At 46.0% G+C, this 19,837-nt stretch overlaps 2 protein-coding genes across 5 annotated transcripts in view; one reads left to right on the top strand and one right to left on the bottom strand.

The window, feature by feature from the left end:
* XDH (xanthine dehydrogenase) overlaps nt 1–19,837 on the bottom strand; it is an 855,537-nt gene that overhangs the window by 432,106 nt on the left and 403,594 nt on the right. The window lies entirely within an intron of this gene.
* CDC42BPA (CDC42 binding protein kinase alpha) overlaps nt 1–19,837 on the top strand; it is a 362,571-nt gene that overhangs the window by 273,548 nt on the left and 69,186 nt on the right. For all 4 annotated transcript variants that reach the window (XM_050948407.1, XM_050948405.1, XM_050948404.1 and 1 more), the window contains exons 16-19: nt 1,201–1,306; nt 9,527–9,651; nt 18,799–18,904; nt 19,568–19,716. In XM_050948407.1, the coding sequence (XP_050804364.1) occupies nt 1,201–1,306; nt 9,527–9,651; nt 18,799–18,904; nt 19,568–19,716 (486 nt within the window). The remainder of the gene's footprint in view (nt 1–1,200; nt 1,307–9,526; nt 9,652–18,798; nt 18,905–19,567; nt 19,717–19,837) is intronic.

Here is a 19,837-nt window from a genome sequence, read left to right as displayed (position 1 = left end):
TTATTGAATTAGTACTTGTGTGTGACACAGCCCAATTAGCCCACTGATAAAGTCCATCCTTGTTACCTACCATTAATGAAAGTAAAATGCTATAAAGTGCTCTTCCTGAAATTCTGCAAGTGTAGGTGATCCAAAAAGGGTAGATTTGAGGTGGTGATGGTAGTATGTGGAGGGGGGAGCGGGAGGAGAGTAGCTTTGCTACATCGTATTACCCTTCTTCTGATCCCACAGACTGAGAGAATTGTGCTCCATTTAGCAGGGAGAGAAAACCACAGCATCATCATTCACCTGCAAATCCACAGGGATTCCTTCAGTTAGGATAATGTTGATTAATTCAGCATTATATTACACGTGTTGCCTCTCTGGTGAACAAAACCCACCTGAGTAGGCAAGCAGGGAGCAGGAGCTAGCCTGAAGCTTTTCACAGAATGAGCATCTGAACAGGCTTGAGAATCTGCTGATTCTGATGTCTCCAGTTCAGTCATGATTGTGTCCTGGTTGGTCAATTGATCCATCTTCTTCTTGCTGATACTGATGGGTGAATCGTCAATGAGTAGCCTTTTAGGCCTGCTAAATTAGCCTGGCAATATTGTAAGCAGAAGCTTTTCTCATCACTGGTTTAATCCTGCCAGTCCAATGACTGTTCCACACATGGCATGCTATTAGCTCGAGGTCTCATCTCTGGCAGTTCTGCCTTTAATCCTGCCTGGGATCAGGAAGTGTAGAGATATACGGAAATTTAAAATGCCATTTTAACAAAGTAGGATATATGAAGGTTTTACCTTTAACTGTGAATGTCTGAATTTGTGGTGATGCCTTTCCTATCTTTTATTCTGCAAAATTATAATTGCTGAGCATTTGGAAGATCTACCCAAAGAATGAAGTACTTATAAGTAGACTGAGAAATGTTAGTTTCCTGAGGCTCTACAGTCCTGCAGTGAAGGAAGGTTAATTTTGTCTAACGATAACACTAAGCACACTGACTTACTGTCCTAATACTAAGAAGATAATCATGTTGTTCACATTTTAGGGGGGTTAATATTTTTAGTAATATGTTTAATATTTTTACTTTCAGCTGCTGTATGTATTAATTTTTAGAGCCTTACATACTCACACATTATAGTATTCATTTAATCAAACAATATAGTGGATTGTTTGCAGTATATGAAACTTTTTGTTATATTTTATATTATACCTTAGCCAAAGTGAAAGAGAGGAATTTGAAACAGAGTTCAAACAGAAGTATGAACGGGAGAAGACTCTGCTAACAGAGGAAAACAAAAAGCTCTCAAATGAGCTTGATAAGGTGAGTGTTGCTTGACTGAAACTAGAGAGTTTTACAAGCATCAAGTACCCTGTATGAAGACAACAATATAGGATCATAGTAGAGATGGATAAGACCCATTTTAGGTTACTGAATCCAACATGTAATCTCTAATATAGGATATATCAGAAGTTCAGCTGATCCTGCACAGAAGAGTGTCTCCCATTTGGTTTGAGAGGGGAATCGAGTCTTATCTGATCTTTAAAATGTTTTTTTAAAAAGAACTAAATTATGTTGATTTTATGGCTTTTTCACAGAAACTCTTGACAATTCCTTAAGCCAAATTAAAACAATAATGATTTGCTTGCATGACCCAAATAACTATGTAATTGACCAATACTGCGATTACCTTACATGTAATTGCATGTAGATTACTATGCAATGATTTGGTCATTTCTACCTTGGAAGATGAAGTGTTACTTTGAGATCTTAAAAAGCTACAAATTACAGGGCAGCTGTGTTAGCATTACCATGTGATGAGTGGAAAAGAAAAATTGTGCAACAAATAATTACGCTAGGTTATCTCTTTAATGTTCAGTTTTCACTGGGTTGTTCCAGTTCATTGCTGGTTGGCCAAGGTTACCTACAGCAAGAAGCTCATTTGATTTTTTTAGTTGCTTTTATGTATATTTTAAAAAATAATGGAATACATTTTAAAATTACCATAGTGTAAGAGTATTTCCATACAATGTAGACCTTTATATAGATGTAGCTTTAAGTACTATAAGATTAGAGGCCTTGATGTTTTTGTACTTTGCTTTATTCTGTTAGTTTCATTATGTCTTGCAAAATGACGTGAATTTTTTAGATAGATTAACATTCATAATCACAAATCATTAGGACCTGTAAAAAGTGCTCAGGGGACTCCTATTTAAATATTATTACAGATGTTGGCCATAGAGGAGACATGTTTCACTGATAAATATACAATTTAATAATCATGTTGGGGAAAAAAGAGCAAAATAGATTAAATTTTGCATCATTTCAATTTGCTGTTATAATTCAGTATTTAAAGAAATACAGGTTCTTCTTCGAGTGATTGCTCATATCCATTCCAGTCAGGTGCGTGCGCGCCGCGTGCACGTTCGTCAGAGAAACTTTTACCCTAGCAACACTGGGCGGGTCGGCTGGGCGCCCCCTGGAGTGGCGCCGCTATGGCGCCGGATATATACCCCAGCTGACCTGGCCACCCTTCAGTTCCTTCTTACCGCCCGTGTCGGTCGTTGGAACAGTGGAGTGCAGCTTAGCTGACCTCCACCTTCCCTAGCTACTCGTAGTTTTTCTTCTCATTGTTATATCCATAGTTGTAGTTAATTGTTCTTCTATATATAGTTCGTTAGATTTAGTTATAGTTCATAGTTATAGTTGTTAGTTAGTAATTGTTTGCGGGGTTCGGGGGGTAGCCCCTTCCCCGCACCCGGTGCCGGAGCTCATGCCTGGCTCACCGGGTTTCAAGCAGTGCTCGGCCTCTCACAGGCCGATGCCAACAGGAGATCCCCAGGACTCCTGTTTGAAGTGCCTCGGGGGATCGCACTTATCTGCTAAGTGCTCAATTTGCAAGGCTTTTAAGCCAAGAACTAAGGAGGAGCGGGACATCAGGTTAAAGCAGCTCCTCATGGAAGCGGCCATGACACCTTCGCCTTCGGCACCGAGCACGAGTCAGTCGGTGAGCAGAGGCACCCCTACGGCACCGGGCATCGCCGGTACGCCTAAGGACTCCTGGCAGCGGCCACCGCTGGCACCGAAATCGACTCCGCGCCGCTCCCTCTCCCTGAGGTCGAAGACGGCGAAGGCTCAGACGGCCCCGACAACACCCACGTTGCAGCCAGAGACTGTGCCTAGGTCGGACCGCCCGGCACCAATACCTGCCGCGGCGCTGCCTAAACCGGCACCGTTGACTCCAGCCTCATGAGGGCCATTGAGTCCGGCGCCTGATAGCTCCCCGGCACCTGCCGTGGTAGAACTCACTTTGCCGTCTACTCCGGAGACATTTTCTGCGGCGAGAGACTTGATTGCCTTTACCGGTGCGGCACCGCTCCTACCCCCGGCACTGCCGGTGCAGGCACTACAATCCATGGGCAAGCCGACCCTGACCAGACTGCCGTCTGTCAGCGTAGCGGACCGGCACCACTCAAGGTCACGATCCCGCAGACGCTCTAGGTCGAGACGTCGCTCCCACTCTCGACGCCGCTCCCAGCCCCGGCACTGTTCCTCTCCACGGCACCGGTCGGACTCGTGGCACCGGTCGGACTCGCGGCACCGGTCAGTCTCTCGCTCCCCGACCCGCTACTCGCGGTACCGCTCCAGTTCCTGGCACCGACCCAGGCACCGTACCTCCCGGAGCAGATCACGACGTAGAGACTCGAGATCCCGGTCGACCTCCCGGCACCGGTCTGGTTGCAGGTCCCGGTCTCGTTCTCGGTACCGCTCTGCATACCGGCACCGGTCCCCACGGTCGAGGGGTGCGAGATCCATCGGGACTTCGGCTCCAGGCTTCTCTGCTCCTCCATGGCCGTCCAGACAGACGTCCGTATCCTCCCATGCAGACAGCTATTATGACCAGGACCGTGATACGGAGGTGCCTACAGGGGTTTTTCAGGACTCAAAGCCTCAGGATGTAGGACCTCAACAGTGGTCCTTTTGGACACCCTGGGCATACCATCAAGCCCAGGGTGCTCCCCTAGTCCAGACCCGCTCTGCTGCCTCAGAACATCGGGCACCAGAGGCCACCATTTCCCGCCCCCCCGCGGCTGAGTCGGAGGAGCACGTGACACATCCTCCGGACTCCCCGGGACAGCTGGAGCAGGAACCGTCCCAGGAACAAGAGGCCATCCAGGACCGTCTCATTCCTGGGGTATCATCCTCCTCCTCCCCGGATGAGGCTGTGGCAAGGACCTCATCATCAGGGCCCCCGCCGATAGACCTCAGGGCCCATCAGGACCTCCTTCACAGGGTGGCCCTCAATATCAACCTCCTAGTGGAGGAAGTCCCGGAAGTCAAAGACCCCGTAGTGAGCATCCTCACCGCCAGTGCCCCCACCCGGGTGGCACTGCCGTTTATTAAGACTATCCAGGCCACTGCCGACACCCTCTGGCAGTTTCCAGCCTCCATTCCACCAACGGCAAAGGGAATTGAGAGAAAGTACATGGTACCCTCTCGGGGGTATGAGTACTTGTACGTTCATCCTGCTCCCTCCTCCTTAGTTGTCCAGTCGGTCAACGAAAGGGAACACCATGGCCAGCAGGTGCCTGCCCCAAAGTCCAAGGAGGCCAGGCGGATGGATGTCCTGGGTCGTAAGGTGTGCTCAGCGGGGGCCCTACAGCTCCGAGTGGCCAACCAGCAGGCTCTACTGAGTCGATATAACTATAACACCTGGGCGGAGGTGGGTAGGTTCACCGAACTGCTACCCCCGCACTCACACCAGGAATTTAGTGCGTTCCTGGAGGAAGGGAAGAAAGTGGCCAGGACCTCTCTCCAGGCCTCCCTACACGCGGCCAACTCGGCAGCCAGAACTTTGGCCTTGGGCATCACCATGAGGCGTATCTTCTGGCTCCAGGTCTCTAACCTGCCTCCTGAGCTTCAGTACACCATCCAGGACTTACCCTTTGATGGCAAGGGTTTGTTCTCAGAAAAGACTGATCACAGGTTGCAGAGCCTGAAGGATAATAGGGTCATCATGCGCTCGTTGGGCATGCAGACCCCTGTAACCCAACGTAGACCCTTCAGACCCCAAACACACCGCCCATACTTTACGCCTCGGCACAGACAGGACCTCAGTAGAAGGCGCGGGCGGGGTGGCCGTAGACGCCAATCCGGTCCCCAAGGGGGCCAAAACCACGGGCCCTCTAAGGCACCACTGGGGCCTAAGTCCAACTTTTGAAGGTGCGCCCGGGGACGGCGTACCAGTCTCAAGACAGGATCCTTCCCCTCCTTTCTCCAACCGTTTCTCCTACTTCCTCCCGGCGTGGTCCCAACTGACTTTGGATCTTTGGGTTCTACCCACGGTGAAGCAAGGATACCACCTCCAATTTGCTTCATCCCCACCCTCCCGCCCCCCATCCCGGTCCCTCTTCAGGGACCCCTCTCACGAGCAAGTCCTCTTACAAGAGGTATAGTCTCTCCTCACCGCGGGAGCCATAGAGGAGTTACCATTAGACGAGAGGGGGAAGGGGTTTTACTCCCACTATTTTTTGATTCCCAAGTCCAAAGGAAGCCTCAGACCTATCCTAGACCTGCGAGGACTCAACAAATGGATGCTCAAGTTGAAGTTCCGCATGGTCTCCCTGGGAACTATTATCCCGTCCTTGGATCCTGGAGACTGGTATGCCACCCTCGACATGAAGGATGCGTACTTCCACATTGCCATCTTTCCACCACACAGGAAGTACCTTCGCTTTATGGTCAACCACCAGCACTTCCAATTCACAGGCCCCCCCTTCGGCCTCTCCACGGCCCCGAGGGTGTTCACAAAGTGCATGGCCGTCATCGCCGCCCACCTCCACCAGCAACAGATACGTGTTCCCGTATCTGGATGACTGGCTCATCAAGGGGACCTCTCAGACTCAGGTCCGACAGTATGTTGGCATAATCGCGGACCTGTTCTCCCGGTTGGGCCTACTCCTCAACACCGAGAAATCCACCCTGGTCCCCACACAAAGGCTGGACTTCATAGGGGCAACGCTGGATTCCACTCAAGCCAGGGCCTACTTGCCTCAGCCCCGCTTCCAGGCGATCGTATCGATCATCTGAGGTTTGCAGGCCTCCCCAATCACCTCAGCTCACACCTGCCTTGGCCTCCTGGGGCATATGGCCGCATGTACTTATGTGACCAAGTATGCCAGACTCCGCATGCGACCCTTTCAAACGTGGCTCCATTTGGTCTTCCGCCCGGGCAGGGACCCTATAGACTTCCTGGTGACAGTTCCCCCGAGCCCCCTCCACTCCCTTGATTGGTGGCTAACTCCATCCCTGGTATGCGCAGGGACGCCGTTCCATCCACAGCCGCCGTCGCTGGCCTTAACGACGGATGCGTCATCCCTCGGTTGGGGGGCCCATCTAGGTCACCTTAGTACCCAGGGCCTTTGGTCATCCCAGGAGCTGATGCTCCACATAAACGTACGGGAGTTGAGAGCAGTCCGCCTCTCGTGCCATGCGATCCAGCAACATCTTCACGGCCGTTGTGTTTCTGTGTTCATGGACAACACAACGGCCATGTACTATATCAACAAACGGGGGGACCCGCTCGTCTCCCCTGTGTCAAGAGGCCATTCGACTCTGGGACTTCTGTATAGCCCACTCGATAGACCTGGTGGCGTCCTTTCTCCTAGGGGTTCGGAACGCTCTGGCGGATCGGCTCAGCCGGTCCTTCCTCTGTCACGAGTGGTCAATAAGGCCGGACGTCATCCATTCGAACTTCCAGAGATGAGGATTTCCCCTCATAAATCTGTTCGCCTCCTGCTCGAACAGGAAGTGCCAGGAGTTTTCCTCCTTTCAGGGTCTCTCTCTAGGGTCGATCACAGACGCATTCCTCCTGTCGTGGAGGCACCACCTGCTATGTGCCTTCCCTCCATTTCCTCTGGTGCACAAGGTCCTGTTAAAGCTCCGCAGGGACAAAGCGCATCTGATCCTGATTGTGCCTGCGTGGCCCAGACAGCACTGGTACACCACCCTGCTGGATCTGTCCATGGCCACCCCAGTTCCCCTCCCTCTCCTTCCAGACCTGATCACGCAAGACCACGGCAGGCTTCGCCACCCAGACCTGCGAGCCCTCCACCTCACGGCGTGGCTCCTGCATGGCTAAACACAGTGGAGTTACACTGTTCCGCTCCGGTACAGCATATTCTCCTCAGTAGCAGGAAGCCTTCCACCCGCTCCACGTATTTGGCGAAGTGGAAACGCTTCTCTTGCTGGTGCGCAACACAGGGCGTTACTCCCTCGGAGGCCTCGATTCCCACAGTCCTAGAGTACCTCTGGTACCTTAAGCAGCAGGGCCTGGCGACATCCTCTCTGAAGGTGCACTTAGTGGCTATATCCACTTTCCAGCCAGGCGAGGGTGGTCACTCCGTGTTCTCCCACCCTTTGGTCTCTCGGTTCATTAAGGGCCTAGAGCGCCTCTATCCCCCTGTACATCGCCCTGCCCCTACCTGGGATCTCAATTTGGTCCTAAACAGACTAATGCACCCACCTTTGAGCCACTAGCGACTTGCTCACTCCTGTACCTATCGTGGAAAACAGTCTTCCTGGTGGCCATTACATCGGCCAGGCGGGTCTCCGAGCTGAGCGCGCTCACTGTGGACCCGCCGTACACTGTCTTTCATAGGGACAAGGTACAACTGCGATCTCATCTGGCGTTCCTCCCTAAGGTTGTGTCTGCCTTCCATACCAACCAGGACATCTTCCTCCCGGACTTCTTACTGAAGCCCCACTCTTCTCGGCGAGAGCAGCAGCTACACTCCTTAGATGTACGCAGAGCGCTCGCTTTCTATATTGAGCGGACGAAGCCCTTCCGGAAGTCTCCCCAGCTGTTTGTGGCGGTCGCGGAACGGATGAAAGGCCTGCCAGTCTCCTCCCAGAGACCCTGGGTGACAGCATGCATCCGCACATGCTATGACCTAGCTCATGTCCCTTCGGGCCATCTCACAGCGCATTCTACCAGAGCTCAAGCGTCATCAGCTGCCTTCCTGGTGCACGTGCCTATCCAGGAGATATGCCGTGCAGCGACCTGGTCATCGGTCCACACCTTCACCTCGCACTACGCGCTGGTCCAGCAATCTAGAGATGATGCAGCCTTTGGCGCAGCGGTTCTGCATACTGCCACATCTCACTCCGACCTCTCTGCCCAGGTGAGGCTTGGGAATCACCTGACTGGAATGGATATGAGCAATCACTTGAAGAAGAAAAGATGGTTACTCACCTTTGTAACTGTTCTTCGAGATGTGTTGCTCATATCCATTCCAAACCCACCCTCCTTCCCCACTGTCAGAGTAGCCGGCAAGAAGGAACTGAAGAGTGGCCGGGTCGGCTGGGGTATATATCCGGCGCCATAGCGGCTCCACTCCAGGGGGCGCCCAGCCGACCCGCCGAGTGTTGGGTAAAAGTTTCTCCGATGAACGTGCACGCGGCGCGCACACACCTGACTGGAGTGGATATGAGCAACACATCTCGAAGAATAACAGTTACAAAGGCGAGTAACCGTCTTTACTCTATGGTAGATTCAAGCCTGCATAGTCTCTGGTCCAAATTTGACCTATACGAATAATTATGTAGTCTAATTTGTCCTTGATCCCCGATTTTAACACAAACCAATTATGGCCTTGATCTTGCAGGGTGTACATATGTGAATAGAACCTGTATGGCGGAAAGGAAGGTTAACCACTGGGTATATTCCTCTATTTATGCTTGGTCTATACCACAAAATTTTGCCAGCGTAGCTGTCAGCTTGGAGTGTGAAAAAATTATACACCCGAACTGTATTATCTATGCTGGCAAAATCCCTAATGTAGACACAACTATGATAACAGATGACTGTTTGGATTAGCATAGCTAATGCCATTCAGAAAGGTGGTATGTAGCTATATTGGCAGAAGAACTCCTGCTGATTTATTCTACTTTAGGAGACTCTGTTGGCCTAGCTATGCCAGCACAGTTGTACTGGCAACGGCTCTGTGTAGAAAAGGTCTTGGAGAATTGTAGTAAATTGCAAGATGAATCCCACTCTATAAATGTGCAAGGTAAAAAAGAGATTGGGGTGAGCAGAGAATGGGAGTGTCTGATGAGACACAGTGGTACATTCCCCTTATAGGCCTCACTCCTGCTACTAAGCAGGAATAACTTGGTGGCTGTCTAGCAGAGTTGTAAGACAGGATCGGACTCTCTTGCACACCCTGTCTTGCTCAACTCTTTTAATGTTGTGCTTCTACACGCAACACTACACACCTATACTGTGCAAGATCAAACTCTTAAGATATGTCCGAAATGTCACAAGATTGTAATTCTCAAAATCAGCCTAACTTTGGACATGAGAAGAAAATGTTTCAGCCTTTGTTGTCACTTGCAGTTTATTCTGATAGGTGATACTGATTTTTAAAGCGGGCGCCTAGGGATGTGGCACAGGGAGGCAAAACTCCTTGATCAGGTAGGTGAGCAAGAGGGTTAAGTTACAGCTCTTTATAGATTAAATGTGTTTTTTTAATCCTCTTTCAGCTCACCACCATGTTTGAGAGGCTAAGTATGAACAACCGACAGCTAGAAGAAGAAATGAGAGACCTGGCAGATAAAAAGGAATCTGTGGCACACTGGGAGGCCCAAATTACTGAGATCATCCAGTGGTGAGTACCCAGTCACGGCAGAGCTCCTTGGCACAAGGCAGTTGTGGGGCAGGGCTGCTAATGCATTTTCATTATTAGCATGTTGCGTCAGGAAACCCAGACTCTCTTGGTGCAATCTCACAACTGTCTAGGTTTGAGCTAGGTTATTTCCTGGATGTTTCCTTATGTTCAGGCTTTAGAAAACCTTGTTCCTCCTTAAGAGCAAAAGTTGTCCTTAAAACTGCAACTGTTTAAGCACCAAAGAATCATAGCCATTGGGTGTGACTTGTGGCTTTAGGAGAATGTTGAAAGGAATCATTTGTTTAGCTCACTCTTCCAAAAAGGGGCTAAGGAGGCTGGGAGGAGTTGTATAATTTTTCCTTCAATACTGACTCCTGTGGGCTAGTTTATGTGTGGGAGAGTAAAACAAACTCAGTGCAATTCATATGCAGTTTTACAAGGGAGCAACAATTCCTAAAGCTCGAGCACTTAGGGTTAACAAGTACGAAGTTTCATTGGAGTGAACCCCCCAATAATACTGTCATCAAACTGTCATGTTGTATTTATAATGGTTCCTGTCTCTTTCTAGAACACTGAGGGGAAAATACAAGTCTGAGTTTAAACTGTTAATGGAAAGAAATGTTGCTGGGTATTACTTACTTATTTTAAAATATTTTTTCTTTTTTGGCCCATTGTGATGTTTAACTTATGTGAAAGCAATTTGTATCCAAACATTTCTACGTATCAGTCACTTTGAGGGGATTTCAGTATCTTACACTAATTTTTTGTTGTTATTTCTTAAGCTGTTTCCCCCCCATTTTGGCTCATCTTGTAGCAGCTGAGTAATCTGACTTTTCTTTTTTTTGCGTGTCAAAGCAAAAATGGGTCAACATTGCCTTTTTAAGGAAACCTGGTTAGGTTGACAGTGTTTTGACATCAGTGTAATTTATTGTCCATATTTGGACAAAGCTTTGGTTTTTGAATATGACCACTCAATGCCTATCAAAAAAAAAGTCGGGCCCTGGAACTCTGGACATTTTCCAGGCCATGTAGTTTGCTTCATGAATGTACATAATTCGGCCCCATGTAGTCAGGTCCATATTCTCTGAAGGCATCGTTTTCACAGAGGTAGAGATTAAAAAAATCAAAGCAGCCTAATCTGTGGATGTTCTTTTCAAACATTTTGTCACATTTCCAAATCTCTCATGCAAATGTGAGTGTAGTAGACTCTATGCCAGAATTACAGAAACCAGTAATGCAGTAAAACCATTCAGATGAAGTCTGTTGTTTTAGAATTGATCAGAACTATTTGTACAGTTAAAATCAAAACAGAAGACGAAAAAGCTCGGTCATTATAAGTAAAATTATCAGTTTTGTTTTGTTTTTTTTTTTAAACAAAAGGTATGGTGACCTAGTTAAATGATCAGAGTAACCAAACCCAATAGAATTAGCGTGTTGTCCAAAGCCTTCGTAAACCAACACTTGAGAGCTGTGAAGGAAGAAAAGTCAGAGATAGTTGTGTATTGTTTTACTTGACCTTTTAGATGGATAAAACTTTTGCGTGTAATTATCAAGCAAGCCATTATTTCTCGTCTCCTCCCTCTTGTCCTTCTCTGTTTGCTTTTTTTACTATGTTAATGTTTTTGAAGAAGTACTACTCTTGTTGAGACCTATGATAGTGGCATGAATGCAAATAATCAGGTCAGACCCAAAGAAAACTATGTAGTCTGAAAATGTGTGTGTGCTTTTTTTTTTAAAGGAAAACAAAACATCAATGGTATTTAAACTATAAAACTTTTAGAACCAAAGTTAGACTCCTATTTGCTAAACTATACGAAGGTCTGGGCTTATTTGGTCCTGCCAGAGCACAGGGGGCTGGACTTGACTTCTTTAGGTCCCTTCCAGCTCCACATTTCTATGACCAGTAAGGAGGCCCAGGCAGCCTATCTACATTCATATTCTTAATGCCTACACAACTTTGGATTTTTTTTTTTTCCATCCTGAGGACACCCAACAGCATTCATTCAGCAGTGCTCAGCCACCATGTCTTTACTCAATTTGTGCTGTTTGTACCTTTCCTCTTCCATTTGTTACTTAAATAATCTTGTAGCATCCTTCTCTTCTCCTTAGAGTTCTGTGCTGCATACTAAAATGAGATGCTCTGTTGGAGATATATCCCTCTGAATACATACCTGGAGTCCTCTTGAACATCAGTGGGAACTGTATGTGTTTTGAGAGGAAAATATCTCTTCATATTCAAAAAAGAAGATCTAGTTTGGCTATCTTCAAGTTCTTAATTTTTTTCTCAGCCAGTTGCAGTTTCAATCCACGTCTCCATGTTTCTTATTCTGGCACCCACAGTAGCTCATAGCTGACAGAAGTGAAGGTGGAGTGGTAAGCTGCCTCCAAAAATTTGATAGTTTTCTTTCTAAATTACATGCATGCTCCCCACCCCTCAATAAAAGGTGTAAACCAGCAGCTTTCTTCAGTGCTAAAGTTATGACAGAATCATAGAAATTAGAGAACGGAAACACCTATCGGGTCACCTGGATCATCTCCACAGCCAATACATTGTTGCTCCCTACAATATTTACAGGATTATTTCCAGCCTAGTTTTAAATAGCACAAGCAGTTGGATTTCCATCACTTCCCTTGAGATGCTTTGCCACAATTTAATAAAGATCGCTGTCAGGAAGTTTGCTCTGGTATTGAACTCACAATTTATTCTGTTCATTTCACCCCTTTACTCACAGTTGATACCTCCTTGAACCATCCTAATGTGTTCTTCCCTCTCTCAGTAGTTATAGCATGCAAGTAATTGTCACTTGCCCTTGACCCTGTTTACTCTAACATGCTGGTGGCAGACCTTCACAGACCATCCAGCCCCTTAATGGAGTTCTTAGATTGACAAGCCAATATTATTCAAACCACTCCAATCCTTGACAAGAATAAGAAAACATGAGACTTATATAGTCAACTATAAATTTTCTCCTTAGGTACCAGGAAAAGGACTCATTACATCTAATGCTAATGCAGTCACTTTTAAACACCACACTTTCAAATAGCCAGGGATACTGTGCTTCAGGCCTGTGGCAGAAAGGAGATGAGCAGCAATCTGCTGTTGATTCACTGAGTGATTTTGCAAGGCACTTAACATGTCTGTGCCTTAGTGAGCCCACCTGTAACATGAGTGTCGTATCTACCGCACAGGTGTGAGAAGCTTAATTCTCTAATGTGAAGTTTTTAATGTGCTTTGAGCCTTTTGGATAAAAGGTGCTATACAGTATAGCATGACTGTATTTATTAGTATTCATTATCAGTAATAATACAGTAGAACCCTGTTTATCTGAGCCTCCATTATCCAGCTCTCCGTATTAACCGAACCACCAGCTGTCCAGGGCTGACAATGGCAGAGCTCAAGCTGTCAGCCCGAGCAGCTGGGGCTCTTGATGTCAGCCCAAGCCCTGCCATGCGCGGGGCTGACAGCTCAAGCCCTGCCACCCATTCTCCAGTTTATCCAGTTTTTTGGTTATCTGAACTTGCTCTGATCCCAATTAGATTGAATAATCGAGGTTCCACTGTACTTGGTGAAGGACTGGAAAATATGCAGTACTTCAGAAAAACGTAGGTATGGTGCAAAGATTTTTACAAAAGCTAGATCTCAACTTCCACATAATATTACATAGCAAACTTTCTCTGCTGTAAATCTGTTCTTTAAGGTATCAGAAGTGGCCTTTTCTCTACTTCTGAAATTAAAATGAAAGCCTTTTGTCTTAAGCCTCTTACTTTCAGTATATGGACAGGTTATCTCATTTAGAAGGTACATATGGACTCATAAAATGATATTTGAAGGAGACCAGAGACTTCAGAATGCCAAACCTTTCTTTCATTTTCTCCCATTGAAACTCAAGTTATGCTCTGGGAAGAAGGGTAAGGCTTGTATTTAAAATGTTTAGTTCACCCAGCTCAGGACTTCTTTGATTTCTCATTAAAACACATTCAATCAAAGAGAAAACAGGTGGAGTGAACCTTAGAAAATTTAGCTTCAGTTCCTGACTCAACTGCAGGTTTGTTTATTTTTTGTAACTTTGGACAAGTCACTTAATCTCTTGGTGCTTCAGTTCTCTATCTGTAAAATGGGAACAATACTTGTCTCACCTTTGGTATATCTTGTCTGTCTATACTGTAAGCTACTTGAGGTAGGTAGTGTCTCCTAGTCTTTGTACAGTATCTAGCACAATGGGGTCTCAGTCTCAGTTGGGGTGTGTAGATACCACTGTAATACAAATAATAACTAGAAGATTTACCTGATATTTGTGGTGCAGTCTGGATGTTATTAGTTAGAAACCAAGCACTCAGTCCTAATAAGTGTTTTCAGGACTTTTTGTTAAAAATGAAAGGGAAAAAAGTCCCAAAGCAGCTACTTGAATCTCAGATCCCTTTGTTCTCAGTAGAAAGCATGCATGCGTTATGGATCAGGCTTTAGGCGTCTGAATGGAAGTTGAATCTCAGCAGAAGTTTTGCTAATTGATTTAAAATGTAAGAGTAATAGAATTTTAAAATATCACTATCGAAAATTTTTTTCTCAGATGTATTATTTTTGAGGTAAGAAGTGAAACTTTACCTCACAAAAGTTTTTATTCTCCCTATTTTCCCAAATTCTCTTGGATTGATAGGTATAAACCAAACCCTTGTTCTTTTTAACTTTTAAGAAAATGAAATGATAAAAAAAAGACTTGCCGGTCCAAGCAGTGTAAAAGGGACATTGTTATATATGAAAAAGATTGATAATCAAATTGTTTAGTAAAAGAGAAAGAAGGTACATTCAGTAATCCAAAAGAATCTACATTTGTTAAGGGGCTGCGGGAAGAAATGGGAGACCTGGGAGAGTAAGACTTTGACAGGTCTCTATTAGGCCTAAAACAAGTTCAAGAGCTTCTGAGGTCACACAACACTAGTTTGAAGATGGTTCAATCATTGTGAGCCGTTTGCCACCTACTGGTTATCAGAGGGATAGCAGGGCACTAAATTGGAGCAAATATTTCATATTTATCTTCCACTTTAGCTATTTTCTGATCCAAGGGATGCTATCCATGCAAACCTTGGCCTTAAATATAGATTTTTCTAAAAACAAAAATTTAAAAACAATTAAGCTTCAACTGAAACACTTTCTCTTAAACATTCTTCTGCCATTTTTGCAGTCCCAACTTTGCAATGCTAAGAACCAGAAAGTACAGACAACATAAAACAAATGACTGAAATCGTTTTTACTGTCTGAGCTGAGGGAAATGCATAGGGTAAACAGACTTCATAAACAGTGACAAGCAAACTGGGTCTTTAAATTCTTTGTTTTAAATTAGTAACAAAAATAAGAAAACGTGATTATTTAACATCTGTGTATTTTTAATCTCACGTATTGCTTGCAATCTGCGTCAGCGATGTTCTTCCACATACCATAGAACAAAATCCTTAAGTCATTCAAACAAATGACACTCCTCCTTGGTGACAGGGGAGTGAGGAGGGATGCAGAAAGCCAGTGGAGAGCCAGCAGCGAGCGGAGAAGTGAGGAGGCTCAGCCAGGTGCTGGGTCCGGTAGCTTGGCCGGGTGGGGGCCTTCGGGGCGAGGGGGTCTGGCGCTTGGAGGGCTGGCAGCTTGTCCTGATGCTGTTGGTGAGGGCCAGCATCTTGGCTGGGGAGTGCCTTCAGGGGTGGGGGTGGCTGGCGGTTCAGCCTGGGCAATGGAGCTGGTCTGACACTCGGGGGCTGATGGCTCGGCTGGGCAGGCTGCCAGAGGTTGGGGGGGGGCAGCTCATCCTGACACTGGGGCTGGCCTGGTTCTGGCGGGGGTTAGTGGGTAAGGAGGGGGGGCAGGTGGCTTGGCCCAGAGCTTGGGGGGGGGCGGCCACATGGCTGGAGGGGTCATCAGGTGTGGGAGGGCCAGTGGCTTGGCCTGATATTAGGGCTGGCCTGGTGCTGGCGGGGGAAGGAGGGAGCAGTGGCTCAGCTGGAGGGGATGTCGGGGGGGTCGGTGGCTTAGCTTAGCACTCGAGTGATTGGCAGCTTGGCCTGGTGCTGGGGCTAGTGGCTCAACCCTGCACTGGCGGGGGGGCCGGTGACTCGGCTGAGGGGGTCATCGGGGGCAGGGGGAAAGGTGGCTCAGCCTGGTGCTGGGGCTGGCCTGGCATTCCAGGGGGCTGGCAACTTAGCCTGGCGCTCCGAGGATGGGGGGCAGTGGGTCAGGGAGGCCAGCGGCTCAGGCCGCTGTAGCTGGAGTGAAGAGGTGGACCAGGGCTCCTCCAGTCATGGGGGGGCCCCTCAGGGCTTCTCCTCTTAGGCAGATGGGGTTTTGGGGCTCCGGCTTGTGGGGGTAAGGGCCTTGGGTGGAAGGGGTGGGCTGGTGGGCTAGCCTCCCCAAAGTGGGGGTTCACCCCCGCCCATGCATGGAAGAGTGACACAGATGGGCTGAACATAAGACCAGGCAAGTCTGAGAAATACCTTGGGGGTAAAGGCTGATCTGTGGATCAGATTCTCCAAACCAGCATTATCCGATAAACTTGACACCTGGCTCAAGAGGATCGACAGGGCACTTCTCAGGCCTTCGCAAAAATTGGACATACTGAAAATCTTCACCGTAACACAAATTATCTGTCTGGCAGACCACACCAATTGTAAGAGAACCCTATGCTCTTCCCTCAGTGACAGCATTAGGAAGGCCATCATTTGGTGGCTTCGTCTACCTGCAGTAGATTCATTTATGCCAAATCCAGAAATGGGAGACTGGGAGTGATGAGACTTGCTAGCCTCATACCATCTGTTCAGGCAAGGTAGTTACATAGAATTGCACACTTCACAGATGTGACAATTCGGAGCATTGCATTGACTAGTGGTATTGAGGATGAGTTCAGCAAACTCTGCCTGGCAGTAGGTGGGACGGTAGAAATGGTACTTGCAATAACAGACCCAGTTCTGTCCTTTGACAATAACAGAATGCTACAGAGCATCCATGAAACACTAAATGAGTGGGAGAGGCCAGGTCCCAGGGTCAAGTACCCAATCCCTGTAATTGAAGAGATGCAGAATTCTCCCGGTGGAAGGAACCACCATGCCATGGTAGTGGAATCGAACATTTCTGCAGTGATCTGATCAGCGATGACTGGATGAGTTATCATCAGGGTTTCACGGAATGCCAGTTTCTAATGGCTTTGAAACTGAATGCAAACATATATCCCACCAGGGAATACCCAGGGCGTGGAAAAAACAATTCAGTCATGAAATGCAGACACTGTTCTGCTAAATATGAATCTCTATCTCATTCTTTGGGACGATGTCCACATCAAAAGGCATAATAAATTGTGTTAGATTTTGGTAAAAGAAATGTGAATGCTTGAGTCGGTTGTATATCAGAAACCAAAACTGCACACTGCTGAAGGCAAACTAAGAAAACCAGACCTTGTATATGCCAAGGATGGGACAGCCCTGATGGTCAATATCACAGTTTGTTTTGAATACAAAGAAAAAGTCTTCCCAGATGCAGCAGCAGAGGAAGTCAGATACTATCATTCTGCCAAGGAAATAAAAAAAAATGATGGGAACCAAATGGTTTCCCCATTAGTCAAGTCTTATCATATCTCTGGATGCTGGAGTACAGGCAAAAATGAGCTGCTAGACTGTTCAGTTGGAGAGCTTTGCTATGCTCCACAGATGTCAGTAAAAACTTTGCCACCAGAGGGACGGGTGCTGGAAATCCTGCTGATATCAAGCCCGATGGGACTCCAAGGCCACATGTGAAAATCTCATAATGAATACTGTCTCACTTAATTCATGATGGTGTTCACTGGACATGGCAAACAGAGTTGGACAGGCCACCTTGGGTACGGCATGCCCCAAATAACCTGGGGGGAAAACACGTGGGTGTTTTTATTTAGGTCATGGATCATGACCTCTTTCTCAGGCCAAAATATTTGAGTTGCACCTCTATTCCTGCAAATACTGGAAGGAGCTCAGACTTATCCATGGCACTCCAGTACTTGTCCCTTCTGTCTCCTCACTCCTAATGCATACTTCCAAAGCTGTATTGAAACACTAAATTCTTATTAGTAGAATAAACCTAAACTTTTTAGCAATAATGCTTTATTCAACCATATTAACTACGTACATGAACCCTGAAGAAGCCACTGTGTGGGTACCCAGCGGACTTACTTTGATGGGATGGCTGAGAGAGAATTCACAGAAATGAAACTGCCAGGTAACAGATTTACCATTCTAGATCACGGTCTCTCTCCAGGTCCAAAATACTTGGGATGTAATAAACAGTAGTATGAGGCGGAACGGAGAGAAGTAGGATAGAGGAACAAGATTTCCTCCTTCCCTAAAAGTTACGGTCATTACAGAGTTTAGGGACCACTGCTTGGGGGATGTTCCTGACAAAATATATTTGTATGTTCAAAGTCAGTGGCCCTTTCCATCCGGGTTACCAGTTGGGGTGTGCCAAACTAGCTCTGATCCCTTCTGGGACCTGCTTATCTACAACATGGGTAGGCTTTGATGATACAGAATTTGGTTCACCTGCCTGTGGAGAGTGGAGTCTGAAATACAACCTTGTCTTCTGGAAGATGCAGTGAGGCTCTTATCTTCAAAGAGCAGGAAATTTGGAGACTCTTGTTGACATGATCAGAACCAGAAGGGATGTCTTTATGCAAGGCAAATTCAGGGAATAAGATGCCCTCATCTCACTTAGGCTGTTTAATAAACTACTGTAAGAAACAGCTATTAAATAGGAACTGGGGGAAGAGTCTGATGTCACTAATGCAGTCCGTTATAACATCTTGGAAGGATTAGAAAGACAACTCTTAAGCCTGACGTTGCTTGGATGCTCTAACTGTTAATTTGTGGTAGTATATTTAATTTTTAACTTGATGTCTAAGAATAAACTGCTGCATTTCATTGTTACAATCCATATTTTGGTCAGATGATGCTGGTCATGACAGATATTTATTATTTGCTTTCTTAAGCTTTGATATTTGGTTTCTTTATCTTCATTTTGTCTTTGTAGCATATACTGTATAATTTAACTGTGCAAAGTCGCATAAGGTTTAGCCTTTACAATTAGTGAGGTTGCCTTGTTTATTTTAAATTAATAGTTTTTATTTTTTGTTTTTTTGCACTTAGGGTGAGTGATGAAAAGGATGCTAGGGGGTATCTACAAGCCTTGGCCTCTAAAATGACAGAAGAACTAGAGGCTCTGCGGAACTCCAGTTTGGGTGCAAGAGCAACCGTAAGGATCACACTTAACATACCGAAAAACATTTTGTAAAAAAAAAAATAATAATTATGACTTTGTGTCAATACTTGTCAGTTTTGCATTCAATATTAATTTATCTAAAGAGGCTGTCTCATGAGATCTTGCAAGTTTAGGGATTTTTCTTTCCTATTAAATGACCACCACAATTTAACTGTTGTCAATTAATAGAATGACACCTCTTCTATAATGGGATTTATGTGTAATTTTTTTTAGATGGTTACAGACAATCTTGTATTAATGTATTGAAAAGATGTTTGCATAAAACTGCAGAGGTGAAAAAGATCCGCACTGTCACATCACGGAAAGTATTCTCTTTGAAGGAGCCATTTCCTTCTGTGAGTCTTACCATAATTGCAATTCGAATCCCTGCATGTAAATGACTATGGTTCACAAAGTTGTGAGAGTATGAAAGCATGGGGCAGTCATCTTCCTCTTTTAGAACTTGAGGAGAAAAAAGAGATGATGTGTTTGGAGGCTTTCCAAAATCCTTTTTGGACTGATGAGCTCTCACATCAAGAACATAATAGGCTGAGGACGACGACTACTACTACTGCTAATAATAATAATAATAATTAATAAGTAATAATATTGAAATTAATTGCATTCTCTCTGGGTTATTTGTTTTGTTTTTAATAGGACATGCCCTGGAAGATGCGCCGCTTTGCTAAATTGGATATGTCAGCAAGGCTGGAACTGCAGTCAGCCCTTGATGCAGAAATCCGAGCCAAACAGGCCATTCAAGATGAGTTAAATAAAGTTAAAGCTTCCAGCATCTCTACAGAATGGTGAGACTGAATGGTTCTGTTGGAACTTCACTATGATAGCTTGCCAAAGATTTCTGGGGAGAGAACATTTAGTTATAAGTGTTAAATATCTTGTCTGTCAAAATCTGATAATGAATGGTAT

Source organism: Gopherus flavomarginatus, chromosome 4, assembly GCF_025201925.1.
Source record: "Gopherus flavomarginatus isolate rGopFla2 chromosome 4, rGopFla2.mat.asm, whole genome shotgun sequence".
NCBI lineage: Eukaryota > Metazoa > Chordata > Testudines > Testudinidae > Gopherus > Gopherus flavomarginatus.
The sequence above is the reverse complement of the archived record's forward strand: the minus strand, read 5'-3'. Positions and strand labels throughout refer to the sequence as shown.